The following is a 24,184-nucleotide window of genomic DNA, read 5'->3' as shown; positions in this document are numbered from 1 at the left end:
AGGCCACAAAATGAACATTTGCTCAACAGGTCTGATCTGAAAGGGTGCTGGAGCCTATCTCAGCAAAAAAAGTGTGTAGAATACAAAATATGGGCAGTGATGATAAAAAAATTAGAAAATATGTCTATTAAAAGTACAACCAAGAGTTGAAGACATTGAAATAAAACAGTAATACAAACAGACCCTGTCATGAGAGAATAGAAGACAATTTACTGTATATATTGACCAGTGGCCAGGAAGGAATCCAGAGGAAAGACAGGAAAACCACTTTTTTTGTTGTTGTCCACTCCATTCTTCCTGTTCACTGCTTTTCTTTGGTCTCTGGGTAGTGTGACTTCATTTTCACAAATCAAGTGGGGAAAGTCTACAAAATAGTCTGGAATTAGAAGGAAAAGTCATTTCAATTCCGATTCCACCCATTTGCAGGAAAACATTCAATCGCAAGTTTCCGTAAATGGAAAAAAGTTTCTTTGTATGACAAATGTAACTGTTATTTATTTAAATTATTAACAAATTACTAACAAGAAATTAAATGGGTACAAAAAATAATGAGAATACTTTCTCAAAACCCTGATTTAAATCCAATTGAACATCTTTGGAAACTTTTCTTCATGATGAATGAGAATGCATTGCAAAAAAGAATGTGGAGTCATACCAACTATGGCCGCTAGAGGTTAGTAAAGTTCCCATTGAATTGCATACTGTAAACTACTACCACACATGTGCTTTTCTTCTCATACAAATCATGTGTGCATTCATTTTCCCATTCTTCGTGTCTTCATTACGCTTTTGCGGAATGAAAATGTCATGTAATATTTTTGTTCCGACTGTTTCTGCACAAAAAAGTTGAATCATTGGGGGTGGGGCTTAAACAGGAAACGTCTGTCTGCAATCCACTGATTGCATTTGCAGCATTCTACAGTTGTGGAGAGGTCCTGCACCCACTGCAGATCTTTGTGGAATAGTTTGCACACCCTTGAGTTAACACATTTGAAGTCAAACTGGTAAGAATCTGTCTTGTACATTTTTTGCAGATTTATTATTTACATTAGGGCAACCTAGTGGATTGAGTGGTTAGCATGTCGGCATCATAGCTCTAGGGTTCTGGGGTCAAATCCAGGTCAATCCGACTGTGTAGAAGTTGCATGTTCTTCCGGGGCCTGTGGGGGCTTTCTCCGGGACCCCCGATTTCCTTCCATCATTCCAAAAAAATGCATAGTAAACTGATTGGAGACTTTAAAAGGCCTTTAAGGTAGAAGTATGAGAGTGAATGTTTGTGCCCGCCCCCTGGCCTCAAGTCAGCTGTGATTGGCTAAAGCACCCAACGTGACCTTAAAGAAGAAATAGTGGTTGAGATTATCCAGTTTTAATAACTGCTGCTTGTTTTGATCGCACATTATTTCTTAAGTATTGATTATTTATTTGTTTGTGTTAATTTGTGCACCACATGATGAAAGCTTTAAATATCATGTGTATAATATAGGAGCATTCAATTGAAATGTGTTGAGATGAGTTGGCTGGCAGTAAGTACATAGTGGTTGTGTTCAAGTTTTGTTCCCATTTTTAATCTAATCAATATTTGTATTCAAACTAGATGTTCAGTGGACAGCAGGGCAACAATAGAGACTAACGGAAATGACAAGTTTGCACGCTTCGACTTTGAGGCCTTCCGATTTGTTCGACATAGAGATCAAGCCAAATCCAGCATATATTTGCATTGCATTCTCAGACTGTGTGAGCCCAGCAAATGTCAAGAACTTCTAAATGTGAGTACAAACAAAACTAAAACAAGTTTATGCTCAAATCAATGCATTCCCTCAATATGAATATGCATGGTGTGTGTATGAAAGATGCAATTGTGGTTTTATCATATTTTGGCCACATTTTGAATGACTTTTGAGGACCAGATGAATGTTTTTGTGATTTTTACAAGCTGAAAATCTCATTATCCAATACAAAAATGACATTTTATTTAATTCAATTCCTTTTCGTCGCACCGCTAAAGTTGAAAATCAGAGTAAAGCAGCACCACATTTAAAAAAACACATTTAAACAGATAAAACTTCTAATATGACCAAGTATTTTAATGTTTGCATCCTACTTGGATCTTGCATTTGACATATAAAAAAAATTATACTGAATTATATCCACTAAAATCTTTTATTTCGTCATTCTTCAGGCAAGTGACAAACGAAAAAAAAGATCCGTAACTCCTTGAAGGCAACAATAGGATTGACTTTAGAAAATTTTTGAGATATTTAGAGCTTCATGTCACTTTTTTATTGTCATTTTTCAATGCTTTATTTCTTTTTGTTGTCAGTTTTGGCAAAAAATATGATTAATAGTAGCATATATTTGTCTTTTGACCTAGCATAGCAACACAATATTTTCTGTAGTTTTTACAGTAAATACAATGTCAGTCAAAAGTGCTTGTTTTCAATAAAATTGCACTATTAAGGTAAAATGACACTGAATTTTCATGAGTATATATATACATTAATCTATAAAATATTTACACTGTTAGTGACTGCTTTTTGACAACATAAAAAAAGATACAAAATCGCCCACCTTTTTGAACAAAATTGCACTCTAGCACAATAACAACAAAAACAGAAACATTTAAACTTCCAACCCCAAAACAACAAATGCATATTTTAATGCAATAACATTGATATCCAGTGGAGCCTTTTTTATATTATAAAAACAGAAAAATACCTCAAAAAATACCCATTAACAAAATAGTACAATTTATGTCTTCTTAAACAAGTAAAAAAATATTCCAAATATCGTCTGCAAAGACAAAAATAGAATTCAATACCAATATTACATAGTCAGAAAGGTTCTGGGGTCGAATCCCATTCCCAAATTACAGACTCCAAATCTCCCAAGTACTACAAAAAGTATGCTGTAAAAAGAGAACATTTTCTTTGTTACATCATCTTTGGTGAGACCAATCCCAGTCCTTTTTGGGTCATTATGTACAAACCGGTCGCCAATATATGATTATTTGTTCACTGCACCGAGTGTAGAATGTCCTGAATGAGTGCAGACAATTGGACGGAAAAGTCCTCCTGCAACGAACCACCATCCTGGAAAGGACTGGACTGGATTTCCAGTTCCTCTTCCATTTCTCTAAGTAGACTTTCCATCCTGGTCTGGAATGCTTGGTTCTGCAGCGCCAAAGCCTGGCAGAAACGTTCCACAGCTCCCCCAAGTGGTGAGGCGCTTTCCGATGATTTAGCGAGCTCTTCCCGAAGACTGTCCATAGAATTCTGGACCTCCTCTTTCATAGAAATCACCTCCTGTCCTATCTTGGAGCTAAATCCTTCCCATGTTCTGGAATTGGCGACCTCCTCTTGGCCTATCGGGTGTTCCGTCACCTCTCGGATTTGAGCCAGGATCTCCGTTAGTCGAGACCCACTCTGTTCCAACGCCCGTACCATCCATTGGCGGACAATGGGATCGGGTTTGCCCTCTACTGGGTTTGGAATTTGGAGGTATACCCTGAGCTGTTGGCAAAGATCGTGGGTATTGTTGTGGAGCTCCTGGGTGAGCGGGGTCAAGCGCCCCCGCAGGCTGGCCATGGCGGAGGACAATTGCGCCCGGGAGGGAGCTAGCCTCGCCTTCAGATCGGCTAGTTCGTGACGTAAACGCTCTCTGAGACGTTCCGATTCCATCAGGAGTTTGCGTTGGATCTCCATCGACAATGCGTCTTTGGCAAAGTCATTGTCCATCCTGTAGAGGGCGCTGTGGTCTATGCGACTTTTGTAGAGTTCGCTGTGGAAGAAAAATACTTTGTTGTAGTCGGATTTTATTGATTATAGTCTGTCCTAAGGCTTGTTTGTGGCAGGGAAGGGCTATAGCACCCCAGCCGGAATGAGTATTCCGGATTGAATGGACTTACTCCGCTTCCTTTGTGAGTTGGGACTTGGAATTAGCTTGGTTAGCCTTGGAATCAGTCCAGGTCGCATCTCTGGGGTCACGATGGATCGGATAAGCTGCGAAAAAGAAGAAAAAAAATGTCAAATTTTTGCAAATCATTTGCAAAAGTGGAATAAAATGTAACCAGGAATAAACTCCCTTGCTGGAAATGTACCTGATACTGCCAAAATTGCAATGGCACAAAAGATGGCCACTTTTTCTGCAGGCATGTTCACTTTTCTGTGATCGTCTAGGAATCGGACCGTGAAAAATGAAGAACTGGATTTTTGCTCTTTAGAAATGCGCTGTTTTTTTAAATAGTTTGTTGGCGTTACCTAAGCTTGGCGGACTTTTTGGAGTCAGTTCTCTTCTTGAGCGCACTTATAAAGGCTGTTGTTATCAGAACTTGTCTGTGTCAATAGTCAACACGTGGAGGGTCACACGGGTAAAAGAGCATAACATACACGCTCGTGCATTACAAACTGCCATAAAACTTTCATTTTTATGGATAGAACTGATACAGCTGGATAGGCTCCAGCACCCCCGTGATGCTAAGGCTGGATGGGAAACACATTCATTTCATGAGTCATCTAATCTGATCATAAAAGTAAAATAAGACTGCTTTAATTCTAATACTGAAAACTAAAATGTCAATATTGACTTTTGTTTACTGTAATATTTTAGGAGCTGAACAAAAATAACTTTAATGACAAAAAAGGATTCTAATGTCTTTGCTGAATTGTCTGTCTAAGCAAATCAATGTAAATTCTAAACGTTGATTGTAATGTCAAGGCAGCTCAATTAAATCAATGAAAAATGCTGATGATGTAAGAAGACTTTTGCACTTTTGCACAAATGCGATGCCAATTGTGAATATTTCGTACAATGAAAATATGCATTGGTTTGCGGGCCACTTTAACGTCAACTTGATTTCATGTGGGCCGTATGCACCATTTTAGATATAATATTTATTGTAAATGGATTAAAAGAGCTGGATTAAAAGTCCTGAATATTCAGTTTTTTAATTGATCTAAAACAATGTTTATTTTAGCTTTTTAAATATTTTTCACATTTTACAAAATGATTTTTGAACTAAAAACACAGAAAAAATGATAAAAAAATGACAATTATGGATTTAAAATGGGGAAAATCAGGAAATTTAATATACATCTATACTCTTCATTTTAATTTGATCCTGAAACAGAAAGTCAGCACTCATGATTTACTTTCCCGGGCCACACAAAATGATGCAGCGGGCCATATTTAGACCCCGGGCCACCACTTTGACACATATGATATAGGTGAAAGGGGATGGTTAGGTAAGCTAGACCTCATCATCACAAGGTCATAGTCCATCCTTCCCATAATGAAGTATCTAGGTTAGTGCTCTTGTCCAAAGTCTGCTCATCACAAAAACAAGAAATATGTAGGGTTTTCCCTACAATATTGTACGTTTTTATCGTCAAAAAATCCCTTTCTACATATCCACCACACATACAACAATATCTGGAAGTACTTTGTAGGTATTAATTGGATATCCAAATGCATCTAATACATGGAGTCAATGAAATATGGAGCAAAGGGTATGAACCACATCTTTGTTATTTAACATACCCACACAAAAACCCACATATACACTTAGACACACACACATAGAAGTGTGTAATCACAGGTTGCTATTTATTTGCAGGTCAAATCATTCCATGGAAAAGATTTTTCAACTGAAAGCAAAGAGTTTACTTGCAGATAAGAAGGTGAATGACGCAAATGCCAGCATGGAGTTGAGCAGATTTAGAAGAAAAAAACTACCTTGACTGTTAGTGATTAAATAGGGTTAAAAACCAAGTGTTATTTAATTAATGCAGGAAAAAGTTTAATTGCAATATATTGATGTGTTTTTAATAGTGGAATGGGGTTTAGATTTCAGTATTTGAATACAAACTACTACAAAATACTACTACGAATACAGACTACAACTTGAGTGGCAACTCGGCAGGTCTTCATAATAAAAAGAAGAAAATATATTTATAAAAAAGTATCATATAAATCAATAAATAAATACTATATCATAATATTAAAAAATATGTAACAAAAAATATTTCCATTCCATTAATAGACATATAGGGCTAGTGGTTAGTCTGTCGGCCTCACAGTTCTGAGTTCGAGGGTTTGATTCCAAGTGTGTGAAGTTTCCATGTTCTCCCTGGGCTTGTGCGGAGTTTCTCTGGGTACTCCACTTTTCTTCCACATTCCAAAACATTTCTTGTCCCGACCTATGATTGGCCGTTCTTTGTCTCCTTGCCTTCTGCGATTGGCTGACCCCCAAAGTCAACTGGGACAGGCTCCAGCACCCTTGGCAATAAGCTATTCAGAAAATGAATAGAATAGTAGGCAACAAATCATCATAAGTCCAAGTTGGCCTATTTTTGGGGGGAAATAAACCCTATTTCGGTTTCTCTTAAGCAATATCAGCCGCCAAATCATTAATCAGTTTCATGGTAGCGTCACAAAGGACAAATAGAGCAATCGGATACTTTCTTTTCTCCTGCCGCACTCTCGCTGTCACCTTAGCCGCCAGGCCTTATAAATCATGCAATAGCATGCTAACGAAAGTCATGTATAGCCCAAACGGTAGCTCTCTCCTTCCTTCTTAAAACTTTATTTCCAAGATATATTTCACCATGTCGACAAGAAATCGTCCCAATCTCTTCAGCCATCTTTCCTGGCTCTTTGTCCCCTTTGCCCTGAATTCTCTCCACGGGAAAAACATAAGCCAATTTGTCCGAGAAAGACCACCAACCTGTCCACCAGGTAAGTTCGATCATTTGTTTGTTTTTAGCTTAACGATAAAATCCTGCAAAATTGCCTTTGTTTCTACCAGGATTTTACTGCATGCAAGATAATGGGAGCCCAATCCCATGTCCAAGGGGGACTTACGGACCTTCTGCGGACGGTATGTCCATAGAGAGCTGTCTAAAGTGTCCTCTTAACCATTACTGCCCTAGACCAGGTCTGACTTCGGCACTTCAATGTGGACTGGTGGCTCAGCAGCCTCAATCTGGTCAGGAAACCTGCGTTTGTCCAGCTGAGGGACAAAACTTCCAGGTAATAGTCTTTCTCTTCACTTATTTGATGCTGATTTGGATTTTTTTTACTACACAGTCACCTCTAGAGCCAGCCAGGAATGTTTTTTAACTATGTATATTGTGCCCTGAAGTTCCAATGTTTATTGCTGATAATTCATTTTATAGTGGTTTAAAATGTCGGGATTTTACTGTGAAAAACAGCAAAGACGCTTGAACAATCAGTAGCATGATGTTGAAAGGCAAGTGGATTGGGTGTCCTCACAGGGGTGTCTTGTTTCCTGCCTGTGCTGAGGGAATACTATAAATATTTAGTAAGGAAAGATTTTGACTGTGTTCATAGTTGGGATTTGAAAAATTAGGAAGAAATAATGAAACTAAGATCGGCATGGTGGCCTAGTGGTTAGTTCTGGGGTCCTGGGTTCGGATCCAGGTTGGTCCATATGTGTAGAATTTGTAGATGGGCTTTTTGTGGGTACTCCAGTTGTCTTCCACAATCTAAAAACATGATTGGACACTCGAAATTGCCCTTAGATTATGATTGTGATTGGTTGTCAGTTTTGTCGTGGCCTCTGATTGGCTGGGCACCGATTCAGGGTGTCCCATGCGTCCGGGATACACTCCAGCACCCCTTAAGGATAAAGCAATTGACAAAATGAAATGAAATCTGACGTAACTACCAGTTTTACCAGCTCGTAAAACAAGGCAACTTCAGTTTTGGATTGCAATTTAGGACAATTCCAAATTCATAAACATCCTCTATGTTGAATCACCATTGCATATTTAACCAAATTAAGGGTATAAATTCAAATTTTCTGGAAAAATCAAGGGTTAAGTTCAGTTTTTTGTTTTTCCAATTGTCCATGTAGTTGCATAAGTCAACCCCATTGACTTTTTTATCCTCAGAAGAGCGACGGGCAGTGCCAATGTACCCTGGACTATCACCCGGCCAGTAGTGAAGATGTTTGCATACACAAAGTCTACGGCATCTGCAGAAATGGAAAAACCCGCACTCAACATGGAGACTGCCTGGACCGACATGAGTGGACGCTTCATTGCAGGACACAGGTCATCAGATAACAAACACATACTGTACATGTATAGTTTGTGATGATGCAAGAAAGTGGAGGAAAGGTCAAGTACGGTGACTTCCCGACAAACACTGGGGGTTTTAACTCAAAAGAAAACATTTGCTGTCCATCTATTGTACTCTGATTTTTTTTGCAGTGTCCCAATTGGACTTTCATTAATGAATTAATATCTTTTCTTACAGGTGTGTCCTTCCGCAGAAGAAAATAAGGGTTATGATGGAGAACTGGGTCTATGTGTATGTGAGGAACCTCCCGGGAGGGCGGCCTGTGGGGGGCTATGTCGGAAAAAGCCTGCAACGGAACTGAGACTCGGGTGCGAATCCGGCGGAAAACTGGAGATGACGTTGAGTTCGGAAAATCAGGTCAGCAGAATTTGAATTTTTTATGTATTTTCACCCAGTGGCAATAGCTATGTCCACTCTTATTTGTGTTTCATGTTTTACAGCCCCTCTATCTTTTATTATATTACATTTTTATATTTCTGAATACATTTTTTTTACTCGACTTTGTACTTTAAACTTTTTACTTTAATAATGAGTGATGAGTTAATACTTGAGTCCTTTTTTTTCTGTTTAAGTTTCATATGTACTGTTAACGGATGCACTTTTTTATTTGTATCATATCTTGTGCTGACCCCGCCCATCTGTCACATTTTTGAAGTCAATGTGGCCCCCGCCCAGGGCCCAAATTACCCAATTACGCTAACGGATGTTGTTCTCTGTGTGTCCAGGTGTCGGTTATCTCTGGTGCCGTGTTGGAGATGCTTTTCAAAGAATGGGATTCTCACGGGAACCTGAATTGTGGCAATCATCTCAGCCTCTCACGTCCTGTCTACATTGTTCAGACAAGTGGTCTGGCACTCAAGTGACAACCCTTTACGCCTTTGTCTGCCTTTGTCTTAAGATTTTCCTTTGTCTTTACATATCATTGAAACGCAGAAGCCGGCTTTCTTGGCCTCCTCGGTGGCGCCATTTTGACGGAACTTCAAGCGTTGACGGCGCTCGCACAACTGCGGGATGCTACGAGGAACCATGGTTAGAACGGGCTATTTGCTTTGGAATTGATAGTATCATCACAAATATAAAGATTACTGAGTCCACCATTCAAATGTTGGTACAGTATTAGGCACAATGATACTTTTTGCTTGAAATTATCCAGAAACAATATCCCAAATCAGGTTGTGTTAGTGTCTTGTCCTCTAAAATTAGCAATCAAAAGTACGTCTTGCAGTGTCTTGTGACCTAACTGGAATTTCCAAAGTATAATCCGACAGTCCCCAAAGTGGGACAAAGTTAGTCTGTATGGACAATTCTAAAGAAAAAAATGGTTTTTGAACCCTCACAGAATTAAACTCGGTAGCCTAGCAAGGTAAATTACCTGATATATTATACTATATAATATACTACCAATTGACATCTATTCACTTTGCATTTCTTACTCCGGAATAGAATGTGAAACTGATTCAGGATCTGCAATTCTCTTTTTAGATGCATCTTTTATTCACTGGGACATGAAAATCCTGCAAAATATCAGCAGTAGTGGCAGCAAAATACCCGAAAGCAAGACAGACGAATCAAGCAAAAACCTTGCTGGAATTCTCAACCCGACAACCTGTCTCCAACTTGGAGATATTCTACTCTTCACGGTCACCACTCGTCACTATCCTCAGTATGATACGTAAGTAGCCACGTGCAACGTGTATTTACAAAAATATACCATATTTTCACAACTATAAGGCGCACCCTCAATGAATTATACTTTATTTTTTTTCCATATAAGGCGCACTGCATTTAAAGGCGCACCGTCAATGAATGACACATTTAATTTTTTTTACCATATATAAACTACATTATAAGGCGCCTTGTCTATTTTGGAGAAAATTTAAGACTTTTAAATGCGCCTTATAGTCGTGAAAATACGGTAGCTTGATTTATTACATCATTTGACAGGGACAACTTATACAATACTAATCGGGATTTTGACTGGGGTGCTTTGAGGAAACTAAACGAGGAGATGACTTTGTCTTGGACACCCCCAAGCGTCTTTTCAATCGTCTTTGACGAGCCTGGAGTTTACGTTTTTAAACTGAGTAGCCATCACCACAAATGCATCGTAAGTTTCCGCATTGATTCCCGATAAACAACCAAAACAAATTAAGAGATTTTTCCTCTCCCGTGATTGGTCCTCACCAGTATTTGCGAGTAATGCCGATGGGCGGCCGATGTTACGAACCAGGCCCCTTCTTTTCCACCATCCCACGTCACATGACCCGACTGGGCATCCGGATAAGGAGAAACCTTTTACTCCGTCCCGATTGGCTGGTGACCGGAGGACTTTTATTTGGAGCTGTGGTCATCTTGTGTTTATGCGTGACGCTATTGGTTAGTGAACAACTTCCAATTGAATGGATGTTTATCGGCCATTCTCGGTAACGGAGCCCACTGGTGTTTTCAGATCCTTTTCCACGAGTATGGGTGGCCCGAGAAGAAGCCAATCAGAGCAAAGTATCAATTGCGACAGATGGCCTATCACATGGAGGATTACGCATCCAAGGGTTCAAAGGTCATCACACAAATGAAGACTCATAGGAAACAACAAGCCACAATTAGACCGAGTTCCGTACAACTTGGTATGAAGATGTATAATTAGTATTATATTATTATTATAGGGAAAAACTTAACAAAATAATTGAGAATTATCTTATTAAAATATTCATTGATTTTCCTCAATGTATGCCGTGGGGGGTGCTGGAGCCTATCCCAACTTACTATGGGCAGTAATTATATAAAAAAAATACTTTATAAATATATAGTAAATATGTAAAAAATACTTTTGAAAATGTTCAATGTTATATAATAATGTTGCAACTTTATTTTTGGGATTCTTGAACTATAGTTAACATTTACATAGTCATAAATAATAATTAATTGGTCGGTTTTAGGAGTAAAAAGTAGATTTTGGCTGAAATATTAAGGAATTACCAATGTTGTCCTGTCATTAATCCTGAAGTTTCCACCCAATTTGATGTTTTAATGTCATGCAATTGCAGTTTTTAGTTCATGTTTTGTTCGCAACTGACATCTTGTTTTTGTTCTTGGTGTAGAGTCCTTGGAGGAGTTCTGGGATTATGAAAAGCAGGTGGATTTAGAGGCTTTTAGTAGTAACACTTTCTACAATTTGCTGCTCAAACACAGTGTGTCGGTCACTGCACGTCTGGGACAACTCAGCGGCGAGGTGCATAACGTGACATAAAAATCATTTACATGGTTACTTGACATCACAGTTCATGCTATATGACATTTTCCCATCTTGGTGGTTATAAAAAAATAGATTTTTGTGCATCCTTGAATGAAATTTGATATATTTTTTAGGTCAAAGAGCTTTATCGGGGCCTTGGTGAAAAACTACAACTTCTCCAGCCATTCCTATTGGACGAGGAGAGAGTGGGAAATGCCCTCGACAAGCTAAGGAGGGAAGTGGAGAAGGAGATGGTCCGCAGAAGCAATTTGGCTGGAAACATAAGGACACTACTCCATACTCAGCTCCAGGTTAGCCTCACCTTCATTTTAGTCAAAAAGAGTGTACAGGATTTGCACAATTGGCTGATTTTCCAGTTAATTCTATACAAAAAAAGTTAAAGTGAGCAAAAAAGTGGATGAATACAGCTTTTTGTTTCATGTTGGCTTGTTTTAGGTTTTGGAGCGAGAGCAGCAGGCGCAACAGAAGGTCCAAATTATGTTCACAGCTCATGTGCGAGAATGTATTAGAATACTAAGCAAGGTTCACCAGACAGCTTATGGTGGACAGCATCATCAAAAGTATGGCAGTAATGTAGGTTTTTTTTTTATTTAATTTTGCTTCCAATGTAACTGTAAAAATATATTTTTCCTTTCTTAGTTTGACCCAGCGGTTGTCAGTACTGGTGGGTGAAATGGGAGGACTGGTATCAGCAGAATGCCAACGCCAGGGGGCTTGGGGTCTCTTGGGTGAAGGTATTGGGGCCCAACTACTGTGTCCGGGATCAGACTCTGTGCTGAGTAAAGACAGTATCTTTGGTAGGTGAGAATTGGATCAAAAACAATGCTATCTGTTGGTGAACACATGAACTGCAAGGAAAAATAATCCACTTTGTGTAAAAACGGGAGGTTAGGGCATTACTGCATGTTATGTGCGTACCTCTATATAAAAAAATAATTTATTCCAAAAGTAACTTGGATTTAAAAGGAGTAAATGCACTTTATATTGATAACATGATTAATGTTACCCTTAAAATTACTTATTAAGACATTAAAATGAAATAGTTATGCAGACATTTTCCTATGAGGTTGAATTGCAAGTAAACACACAACTTCTTAAAGTTATGTTAAGCACACTCATTAGAAAAATCTCCTTAGTATTTTAGTCCTAACGAAGCCTTTTATAAGCTGAATACTATATCATATATAGAAGTCTAACTGTATGGATAGACTGATAATTGTTAACAATGTTCTCCTCAGGTTCCGATGAGTCCCTTCAGGACTGTTGCCCAGCCCATTACGATACGGTCCTTGGTCTCATAAGGCCCAATGATGACAGCCACATGTTGCTGGGTAGCGGTCAGACTATGCCGGTTCCTTCCGATTTCTTTCTAAATCCGCAGACTGGCCGAGTACTTCCAATTGCCGGGAATGTGGCTTACGACCCCGAAAGCTCCACTTTGGTATCCACGATCGACTCATGTCCAGGTATCTGCATCTAATTATGACTCTGATTGGCCGGTTCATTGTGTACCTGGTTTCCAACACAAAGTTATCCGAGATAGGCTTTACCACCATTGATAATTGGACAAAAATAAGAATAAACAAGGAAAATTATTATCCAAAATTGCTAAAACTTGTGCTATGTCTTTTGGAAAATCAACATTATGTTACACCCTTCTTTTCCCCTTCAAGGAGACAACAGAAAATGGGAAAATCCTCTCATTCCCTTCATCCCATACCCGAATTCTTGCCACTCGAACCCATCTCTGGCCGGCACACGGCTACGAGGCCTCCGACCGGGTCAAAAACTACTACTGGGTGCCCCCATGTCAGACTTAGACACGGGGGTTCCGGTACCTATTCTTGCTGTTACCATCCACCCACAAACTGGACTGGTTTACCCACTGGGAAAGACTCATAAGTGCCCGATAACTGGTTTGCAGCAACCCGTCCAGATTGGGTATCCGATGGTGGACTCACGGACGGGAAAGGTTGTGATGACTGTCGGAATTGCTTTAGATTCGCTTACAGGTGAGTGAAAATCACATTTTGACCATTTCACATTTGATTGGTCGGGGTACCTGGCAGCAGTTTTATTAAGCTGGTGAATTAATTTGATTTCTTTATATTCTTTTCCCCAAAAAACATAATTTTTCCTTTCTTAAAAGGCAAAAAACAATGTTTGTTTACATGTATGTTTACTCAGCTGCCACTTGCAATTCCAGTTATTTTTTAAATGGGATTATTTTCTTATTTGATATGATTTTTTTAAAAATGCTGTCAAACATAATCTAAACTACGCAATGCTTGCACAGGTAATTTTTGTTATGAATTGAATTTTAGCTAAGAACTAATGGTGTTTATTCAAATCTTTGCCTAGGTGAGTTGGTGCCAGTAGGCGGATTCTTACTGGGCGAACCCTTCATGGACCCTCTGAGTGGGAAAATGGCGAGAGTGGGAAGCGTCAGCGTCCGAGCCGGACAACTGGTGCCACATGTGGGGGGGTACCAGACACTTTTGGAGGCCAAGGTCGATTTTATTCAATTTAGGAATTGAAAACAGCAAAAGAAGCATTTGTAAAACAGTCCAAAACTTCATTCCTACTAGGTTCTGATGGTCATGTTCAAAATTGTGGAATTCTTGAGGCCCCTATGTGAGGAACCGGAACCAGGACCGACCGACCGAGGGCGTCCATGGCAAGATGATCTCAGCCAAGCGGTGGAGGAGCTTCATCGGCATTGGAGGAGGAGTCAGAATTGCCGACTGCAGTTGCAGAGCAGGCTGGAGGTGCTGATGGAGACTATGGTTGCTCTTCATCAGGATGGAGGGTCCATGGGTGAGTGAACTGCAGTTCTTGTTAATACTACAATAGTGCCTTGAGATATCTGAAGGAGTTTAGCGAAATACAAAGCATTGTTTAGACCATTTTTGGCCTTCATTTGAGGACGAAAATTTTAATTGTGAACTCGACAAAGCATATTACAACAACAATATTTAAATGCAAATGCTTAACTTGTTAAAACTTGTACAGATATACTCTTTACTTGTATGTACTCTCGGGAGTCCAAGGCAAAGAAGTACATTGTAAAGTATATAACATAATATTAAAATGAACAATAGCAATAATTTCATTGAGCAGACTTTGACATTTACATTCATTTCAATGGGGAAATTGTTCAGAGAGCAATTCAACTCATTTTAATTTACTATTGGTATACTTTTAATTTTTTGGCAAAGTATGCAATTCTGACTTTTTCTTTTGTGTCAATATCAAGAAAACATTCCTCAAATATTTTGACTCTGCATTGGCTTTTTCCATTCAGTTCTTCATTCTGTTGTTGCATAGACCGTTTTTAGATAATTCTTCGTTTTGGATGTTAAACAATTACAATTCTTTTCACCACAGGGGAGATGAAACTATCAGGCTTGGACGCAACATTACCCGCATTGCTAGGCATGGACTTCCCTGACCCAATGGGATCGGGTCTCAGCGTCCCCGTTTTGGGATGGCGAGCTGACCCTTTCTCGGGAAGACGAGTCGGGCTCGCGGGGACTATGGAAGACCCAGACGGCAATGGTAAAAAAACCCCGAGTAAAACTAAAATTTCAAAAGAAATAGACACATCAACGTACACAAAACATAAACAGTAATTTACCTTGTACTTATTTTTGTTGTGATGCGTTCATGGAACTAATTTCCAGGTCTGGTAGCAATCCGTTACGGCGTACTGGCAGTTGACCCCGTCACTGCCACGCTGTCCCCAGTGGTCGGCGTCAGGATGGACGCAATTACCGACACAGTCGTGCCAATTACCGCCGCCTACTGGTTGGCCGTGATGGATCGAATGGACGGCACGCAGGTGGGTCAAGAACAAAAGGGATTGACGCAAATTTGAACATGGCTTTTGTCGTTTTTTTGTCACCACCAGGTGGAGAACTTGGAGCGGGAGGTGTGTGCTTGTAATGTCTTCTGGCAACTGCAGAGGCGAAGGGAGGAGGACATTTTCTCTGAGGTGGACGCCAGTGTATTTCGTTGTTTTCTCAGTGGGATGGAAGATGATTGCTATCAGGAGGTTAGTTTCAGTTGATAAAAAGGAAAAAAAATGGTTCTGGATGTATTTAAAATAGGATAACTCTCCCAAAAGACATTTTCATGGCTTAAAAAAATAAAAATAAATCAGACATAGGCTTTTGTCATCATACCCAGTGCGTATGACAAAATTGGTAAAAAAAGAAATTAATTCATGACTTGTTAAATTTTCATATATACTGTATTTTCACGACTATTAGGCGCATTGCATTTAAAGGCGCACCCTCAATGAATGACACATTTCAATTTTTTCCCATGTATAAAGCACACTGGATTATAAGACGCCCTGTCTATTTTTGGAGAAAATTTAAGACTTAAGTGCGCCTTATAGTCGTGAAAATATAGTACTTCAACAATTTTTGTTTTCACTAACTAGCTTACTATATTGGCATTGACCCGAATATAAGACGATATTTTCTGCATTGAAATAAGACTGGAAAAAGTGTGGTCGTCATAAACATTATCGCCATTCACAACGCTAGATGGTGCCAAATATCTTTATAGCAAACTCAAAGGTCTTCAAATGTTGGTTTTCAGTTTATGAATGGAATTTGTGTGTACTGTGTTGCAGGTACAGTGGACGAGTAGACCGCTAAGAGAAGCCGCTGCGGAAATGCACGATTTTGCTCAAGCCGAAGCCCAGAGGAAAGTGGCCCAACATGCTTTCTTGGCTGAGAGCCTTCCTTCGCATCTTTTGAATATCCTCAGTCTCGGTAATTTGCTCCAATGACAGCCATTAACAGTGAACATTTTGTAGGGGAAGTTCTCTACACATTTTGGCATACTTAGAACAGGTTTAGAAATACTTCCTCAATGTTTAAGTAGTATAAATTTAAAGTGTATCATCTAGAAAAGGTTAGGACATCGCTTTTTTAATGCCTAAGTTAAAGCATTTTACATATTTTATGACTCATATTTCCTTGCAAAAATTCACACAATTATTTATTATTCCTATTATTTCCTCCCAAACTTGACCAAAAAATACATGCTGCCCCAATGATGTCCACTTTTAGATTTAAAAAATGCAGTGACCTCATTCAATTCTTGACTGTCCACTAAAATCCACAAAAACTCGAATTTGTGGACCCATTTGATCATTACTGACCAATATTTTACCCAAATAAAATCAACTAGAAGTGACCTAAAATCCTGAAAATTTTGTTGAAAACATTACCCACACAAAAATCCAAAAAATGCCATTTTTTAAAAATAAAGTTTGAAACTCAAACACATTATTGAGAGCATGATATGCCTCCATTTTTAAAATCAACTAAAAGTGACCTAAAATCCTGAAAATTTTGTTGAAAACATTACCCACAAAAAAAAATCCCAAAAATACAAATTTTTAAATAAAGTTTGAAACCCAACCACCTCTTATTGATTGCATGATATTCCTCCATTTTTAAAATCAATTAAAAGTGACCTAAAATCCTGAAAATTTTGTTGAAAACATCACCCACAAAAAAACCCAAAAAATGCATTTTTTTTAAATAAAGTTTGAAACCCAACCACCTCTTATTGAGAGCATGATATACCTCCATTTTTATTCCTCAGTCGACCAAGACGAGTGGAATCAGCACTGCATTTGGCACACTGATTTGATGTCAAGCCTAGACATGATGGACGTGTCCGTGGAGCAGCTGCGACAATCCCAGGACAAATGGAGCACGCAAAAAGGAGACGATTGGACAGCCAGTATCCATGTCACGGTCGCACCACTTATTGGGAATACTACATTCTCAACTGAAACATTATTATGTCAAAAAAAGCCTTCTCTGTGTCCTGTTCAATTTGTCAGTACAGGATCGAGAGGCCAGACTGGCAGAAATGTGGGAGGAATGTTCTTCCAGAATCTCCATTTTGGATCTGGCGCTCATTAAACTGCATTTCCTTCGACAGCTTTCTGAGTTGAGGGGTGACGTGGCTCAGGTGAGAGGGGTACACTATTTTTGGGGGGGGTTTTGCTTAGAATTGATATAAAGGGAAATTTGCTATTGAAAATGAATGGCGATTTTTTTGTAATAGATTCAAATAGGGATTTTTTTAACAAAGTATTGAAATGAGATCAGGTTTTTTTGGATGTTTTGGTTTAGGTGGTCTTGAAAGGGAATCTCTGGTATGAGGAATACGGCCTGATCCGGTTGTGTCAACAGCCCAAAGCGACTGGGAATGTCGTGAGTTTGATACAAAGGAAGATTTTACCTCAACTGGAGAAAATCAATCAAAAAATTGAGGGTCAAGAACAGCAGAATTTTGGGATGGACGGGCAGACTCACAAAGGTTTGTAAATTTGGGCATTTTTTGTATTTGTCGTGGGGGTGCTGGAATCTAACCCGGAAGGGGACGGACTATCATATTTAAATAGAAAATTTTAGAGGTTTTGAGAGAGCATTTTCTTCCTAAAAAATTATCGTTTTTTTATTTTTTGGTTTACGGTTCTTTGGGAATTGGATCCAAGATGGTGGTGCACATGAGTGCAGTGGCTCTTTAATTTTATTTGATAAAATTGGGGCCCTTTTTGGCTTTTAACTTGAATCTGGCAGTTAATATTTTTTATTATGATGCGTTTAATACTATTTGTTAAAAATTGTACAAATTTCAATTATAATGGAAATCTGGAATCTGTATTCCTCATTATTTTACGATAATGCTTATGAAAAACTGAAATTAACGACCATTATTGTTTTATTCTACAATTTGACTATAATTTGAAGTGCAACAAAGGGGGTATTGATGCTTTTTAATGTACATCTTGCCCAGACATTTTTATTTATTTATTCTTTTATTCCCCTAAAGTCCTTAAAGATTCACCACCCTAGGTTTTGCAGCGCCATAAAGTCGTCCCTGGTTTTCATGGTGATCTTAAATACCGCGTTCAGTATGGCGTCCACTTTCTCGTAATCCTTGTTGCCAAGTGACGCTTGTTTGAAAAAGCCATGGTGGGGCCCCCCTAGGAGGGGCGGGGCCAAAGGAATGCCATTCTGGCGAAGGGAATAGACTGTCCCAGCTGTTTCCCAGACATCCCAAAAAGCTTCTGGCTTTACTTCGGATTCCATCAAGGTCACCCCAAGAAATACCCACAAAAAATCTAAAAACAACTTTTATCGTGTATTTATATATTTATTAAGTAGTCGATTGGTTAGAGGGTCAGCCTCACAGTTTTGGGGTCGTACGTTCGATCCCGTTTGCCTATTCTCCCTGGGCTTTTGTGGGTTTTATCCGGGTACTCCGCTTTCCTCCCATATCCCCCAAAATTTGGTTAAACACTCACAATTGGTTGATTGGTTGCTCTTTATCCCCTAACGCCCTGTGATTGGCTGGCCATCGGGTATTCAGGTTGCCTGAGGGAAACTGGAATAGGCTCCAGCACCCCCCTGCGACCCTTGTAATGTTAAACAGTATCTGAAAACAAATAAATATTTCTTGACAGTGTGCTGTCCGCCAAGTCATATAGCGGTTCCGACTATTCCAGGTATGTTTTTTTTAATCCAAATCCATATATGTTATGATATTTTATTAATTTATATGATTATTATTATTCATTTTCTTCCTAGAGGAAGAGTGGACAAAGCTGCTGGAAGTTTCTCCTCTATTCCAGATCCTGAAAGGAGTGGAGGTCAAATTAAAAGGTCGGATGAGCACATATTTACATTGACTATCGCTATTTTTTTTACATTTTTTTTTACTGTTTATCAATAGTTTTTTACTCTTTTTTTTAGTTTTTTTTTACTACTTTTATGTTATTAAGTACACAAATTGGTGGTCTTCTGCGTCCCCCCTCAGACAAAAACAGCGTCAAGTTTGTGGACGTCCTGGAATGTCAATGGGAATGTGAGGGAGAGTTGATTCCAATGGAAGTGTCCAGCCTCAGCCATGGAGAATTTTTGGTGTACCAGCATGGACTTTTTCTCCTGCACACCTTGCATGCTCTGCAACTGGTTTGGAACATTTCACTCATGATCATTCTAACCCTTTCCTAATAAACTGATCCTATATTTAGTCACTGGTATACGAGGAAGCAACTTGTTATGTTTTCCCTCTATAGACTCCAGCTGTTTCTCTCCAAATAGCTGAAAGGCTTCCATTGAATAATTACCGCAATAATGCCTTCAGGAATTCCTTCTTTTATCAGGTAAAGTTTGTGTTATTTTCCATTTGAAATACTGTTTTTGCAACATGTTTATTGGTTTGTTATTGTGTATTATTACTTCTAATGAGACACATTTTGAATCCCAAACAACTGTTTTCAAAATAATAAGTAATAAATAATAGGTAACACATAAATAAGCAATACATAATAGGTAACACAAGTAATAAATAAAAGGTAACACATAAATAAGTAATACATAATAGGTACCACATAAATAAGTAATGATTAATTGGTAACAAATAAATAAGTCGTAAATAATAGGTAACAAATACATAAGTCATAAATAATAGATAACAAATCCATAAGTAATAAATAATAGGTAACAAATAAATAGGTAATACTTGATAGGTAACAAATAAATAAGTAGCCAACATAAGTATTCAACAATACATTGGCAAGTACACAAATAACAAGAAAAAAAACTTAAAAAGACAACACAAATATTGCATGTAATGAACCATTTATCATGATTCAGTTACCAATAACATAGAACTCAGTTATCTAAAATGCCATATTTTCAAATTTAAAGAGGCCCAATTTTAACATGAATCAAACAATTTGGCAACAAATTCCAATTTCCTGGCGATAAAATTGCCTCTCTTTAAGTGTCCGGCTTAGAAGAAAACAAAAATGGCGCAAAGTAGCCTTTGTTTAGTATTGATTATGTGTTTGTGTTGACAGGAAGCCGATGAGACCCTTTTTGTCCGAAGACAGAGACTTGGCTCTGTTGGGGGCTTCTCCCTCTTACTCCTACATTGTTTGGCTCATGTCGCCACGGACGACATGAGCGACGACTCCTCCACGGCCTTTGGGAAACTTTTCTGTAAGGTACGAACATTAAGCATCTCATGCTCATTTCTGTGTGTAAAAACAAGGGTAGTAAAAATGGTTTTTTAATGTATTTCTATTCATTCTGGGGTCATTGGTCACTTTTTATTTTACTAAAGGGCCTCTGAATCTCCAAAATATAGGAAACCTGTGATTTAAAATTATTTTTTCAATGAATTGGATTTAAAAAAAGTATTTAAAATAATTAATAGTATTAATTGGGTGTCCCAATACATTTAAAATGAAAAAAAAGTATTTTCTGAAGCGCTTCTTTTCTCAATCACAGTGAAAAACTTGAGTTTTCATTCATTTTACATACCGCTTATCCTCACAAGGATCATGGGGGGTGCTGGAGCTGAGTTCAAGCATCTCAAATCCATGACCACCCAATCACAGGGCGCAAGGAGACAAAGTACAACCAATCATAGCTCAAGTTAGGCAATTTAGAGTGTCCAACCAGATGTTTTTGGGATGTGGGAGGAAACTGGAGTACCCGAAGAAAACCCACTCTAGCCCGGGAAGAACATTTAAATTCCACACTGAGAATTGAACCCCCGAACCCAGGACTGTGAGACACTTAAACGTAACTATTGTTACGTGAGATATCATTTCTCCACTGCTTATCCTCACAAGAGTCAATAAGGGTGCCGGAGCCAATCCCGGCTGACTTCGGGCAACCCGAATCGCTGGCCAAAGGACAGGAGACAAAGGACAACCAATCATAGGCAATTTAAAGTGACCAACCAGCTAGCTTTGGATGTTTTTGGGATGTGGGAAGAAACTGGAGTACCCGGAGAAAACCCACATTGAAGATCCACCTTGGAATTGAACCCAGGACTGCGAGATAATGGAAGTAGCTTAGGTGTAACTATTGTTGCGTACCTTTTTAGGTCATGCAGGCATCTCTTGGGGAGCTGTTTCAGGCCAAGCTGGGCCTTGTGTCCTCAAACCAAGAAGCCCATTGGTTGTTTGGGGATCAAGCACCCCCCCAACATGTGAGTACACACACATGGTTGCTATCCATGGCAGCCACTTGTCCGAAGCCATGTGTCAACATGTCTGAGTGAAAGAAATCTGCACCGAAATAGACGATAAGTAACAAAGGCTTCTTTGGGGAATAAATAGGACGGTGACAATGAGAGTGGAGAAAGTTCTCCTGCAGACCGGCTCGAAGGAGTTTTAAGAAAAAGGACGTTGGAAGGCCAAAGATAGAAGTTTTTATAGGAGAAGGAATACTGCTGGATAATTTAATTACAAGTCGTTTGATTGGAATTTAAAGCTCTTAGTGTAAATTACAGGCCTATTAAATGACCAATGGTAAATTGAGGTTTATTTTTTAATGAATTGGTATTTTGGTAACATCTTTTTGTGCAATTTTACACATAAAATTAAAAAAAAAATTAAGAAGGTAAATATTATAAGGTTGAAAGCTTTCATTTTTTGTAAAAATAGCAATAGTTTATTTAAAGAGATGGACTTTAATTATTATTAATTTTGGGATCTTATGACATTGTTTTTAGACCCAAAATGTTTTATAATTTTCATTCATTCATTAAATAAAAAGTACAAAAAAGTTTTTTGTTTAGTGAAAATAATTTTTTGTGAAAATATTTTTTGGGCAAATATTACTTTCATTGCAAATACTTTCATTGCAATTACTTTCATTGCAAATACTTTCATTGCAAATACTTTAATTTCTCTATATTATTTCTATTTCATATATATATATATATTATAGTATAACAGAATAACTCCAACAGTATTCAATGATTTAATGAAGTACAAATAGACAGTTTTTTGTTTAATGAAAATATTTTTGTTCAAATATTACTTGCATTTTTTCATACAAATATTGCAAATACTTTAATTCCATTTCATATTGTTTGTTTTTCTTGCGCAAAAGAACACTCGGACACATTTTTTTCTTGGAAAATCATTTTAAAGTCTTTTTTTGTCCATTTTAACAAAAGATTACATCATCTCATGCCTTCTTTTAGTCATGATATTGATTTTCAATGACTTTAATCGCAATTAAAATGGACAAACAAATCAATCCACACACCAAAGCCACGATGTTCAGGATTTTGGCCGTCTTGGATGCATCAGCCGCGGCGCCCGAGTTCCCAGTGGCGTTGGCATTTTGGACCTAAAAATAAAACAAAACCCTCAAATGGACCAAAACTTAAAAAAAATTCAACCAATAGGATTGAGTCTTACATACCTTAGAGGAAAAAACAATGGCTGCAATTCCAATTGGCAGACAGCAACATAACGTATTGAAAATGGACCACGCCAAATAAGAGGGCGCCGCAGTCCGGGTCTGACCTCGCTCCATCAAGGGCTTGTATTCAATCCTCAAATGTTTGTGGGAGTGAAGTCATTACCTTTTATATCTGAGGCTCCAGGGGCCCCCCGGCAACATTTAGGGTAGTAGCACACCCATTGGATGCAGTATCCCTATTAATGTACTTTGGATTTCAAATAAATTGGCTCTTAAGTTCAATATTAGGGATAAGAATATTGGAAAATATATGGATTTTTATTTATAGGACTTATGAAGCTAAAAAGGTCAAGAAAATTAGAACTATGATAGCTGAGATTAGCATTTTAGATTAGCTTTTTTGTAGAAAACAAGGGTGTCAGATGTCATTCTTGATTTCATGTGGGCCAGACCATTTTAGATATCATTTTTAGATATTTTTTTCAATAAATTACGGTGAAAAAATTTAATTGGAAATTTCATATATTTTTAGATTCACAAAATTCTTTTTGAACTAAAAACACAGAAAAAAATGGGTTAAAAATGTCAATTATTGATTTAAAACGGGGAAAATCAGGAAAGTTAATATACATCTATACTCTTCATTTTAATTTGATCCTAAAACAGAAAGTCGGCACTCATGATTTACTTTCCCGGGCCACACAAAGTGGTGTGGCGGGCCAGATTTGGCCCCCGAGCCGCCACTTTGACACCTGTGGTTTAAAAGATTATTCAGGGTAAACAAAAACACTGAAAATTGACTTAGTTTTCTGTATACTATTTTTGTATAGGCGCGAAAATATTTAGTGTGGTTTGTAGTTATAATAGGGGTGTGTTTTTTCTAAATTGTTGCGGCCATGTTGGGTCTACATGAACCGCGATATTTGAGGGATTACTGTATTTTTAGCCTTTTTTTTTTTTTGGTTACCCAGTTTAACTTCATCTAGCGTTCAATTTCCCCAAAATATCATCTGTACTCAAACTTCTTGTGTGGGCTATATCCCATAATATTTTCATATTTAGAGCCAATAAAAACATAACCAGGGGCCAACTTTTAACTTATTAGTGTAATTGGATTTTTAAGTGAGTGCAAAAATGGCCATGTCGCAACAAATTAATCAGTTTTTGATCCCTCCCAAATTAATGAATCGACCTTTTTTTCGGGAAGAAATTATACTTTTCTCCCAAAGTCACCAAATTATCCGTAAAGTTTTTGCGAGAAGAAATAAATCCCAACCTGTAGGGACTCTTTGGAAGATAACTGCAGAGAAATGACTTGATTGCAAAAAAAAGGAAAAGATAAAGAATACAAAGCCTTTAATCAAGGACTGTTGTCCTCCTGAGACGTTGCAGAGTACCCACAAAAAAACCAAAGTCATCAGTGAAAATACTTTTCAAACTTTCTTTCGGTCAAGACAACTTCTTCTAAGCAGCCACAATATATCAAAACAGACGATAGGAAGCGGTTACATAACATCCTTTTTTTGTTTCTTGACTATCTCTTGACCTCTCAAGATGAGTT

The 24,184-nt window shown here is 38.2% G+C and overlaps 2 protein-coding genes and 1 long non-coding RNA gene across 3 annotated transcripts; 2 read left to right on the top strand and 1 right to left on the bottom strand.

Annotated features, from left to right (window-relative positions):
* Positions 1 to 873: 873 nt before the first annotated feature.
* On the top strand, positions 874 to 5,726 carry LOC144200936 (uncharacterized). The gene is made up of 3 exons (XR_013327226.1): positions 874 to 1,004; positions 1,595 to 1,766; positions 5,612 to 5,726. It is a non-coding gene; the product is annotated as an uncharacterized LOC144200936 (long non-coding RNA).
* On the bottom strand, positions 2,789 to 4,288 carry LOC144200602 (uncharacterized). Its single transcript, XM_077722845.1, has 3 exons — positions 4,097 to 4,288; positions 3,905 to 3,998; positions 2,789 to 3,777 (listed from the first exon to the last, which is right to left on the bottom strand). Exons 1-3 carry the CDS (start codon positions 4,149 to 4,151, stop codon positions 3,012 to 3,014), a joined length of 915 nt encoding a protein of 304 aa, XP_077578971.1. The 5' UTR covers positions 4,152 to 4,288; the 3' UTR covers positions 2,789 to 3,011.
* An 876-nt stretch (positions 5,727 to 6,602) lies between the features above and the next one.
* On the top strand, positions 6,603 to 21,865 carry LOC144200601 (uncharacterized). The gene is made up of 32 exons (XM_077722844.1): positions 6,603 to 6,732; positions 6,803 to 7,026; positions 7,911 to 8,072; positions 8,278 to 8,457; positions 8,826 to 8,946; positions 9,034 to 9,129; positions 9,583 to 9,772; positions 10,045 to 10,207; positions 10,288 to 10,476; positions 10,550 to 10,724; positions 11,199 to 11,329; positions 11,467 to 11,643; positions 11,789 to 11,913; positions 11,993 to 12,150; positions 12,592 to 12,819; positions 13,027 to 13,365; positions 13,715 to 13,863; positions 13,942 to 14,170; positions 14,741 to 14,911; positions 15,037 to 15,194; positions 15,264 to 15,405; positions 15,997 to 16,137; positions 16,979 to 17,133; positions 17,228 to 17,353; positions 17,518 to 17,704; positions 18,855 to 18,896; positions 18,979 to 19,053; positions 19,208 to 19,362; positions 19,470 to 19,556; positions 20,256 to 20,402; positions 21,293 to 21,397; positions 21,528 to 21,865. The coding sequence occupies exons 1-32, from the start codon at positions 6,603 to 6,605 to the stop codon at positions 21,612 to 21,614; spliced, it is 4,944 nt and encodes a 1,647-aa protein (XP_077578970.1). The 3' UTR covers positions 21,615 to 21,865.
* The last annotated feature ends 2,319 nt before the right edge of the window (positions 21,866 to 24,184 follow it).

The sequence above is a fragment of the Stigmatopora nigra genome, chromosome 8 (assembly GCF_051989575.1).
Source record: "Stigmatopora nigra isolate UIUO_SnigA chromosome 8, RoL_Snig_1.1, whole genome shotgun sequence".
Taxonomy (NCBI): Eukaryota; Metazoa; Chordata; class Actinopteri; order Syngnathiformes; family Syngnathidae; genus Stigmatopora; species Stigmatopora nigra.
Note: the sequence above shows the minus strand (reverse complement) of the source record. Positions and strands in the feature narration are given on the sequence as shown.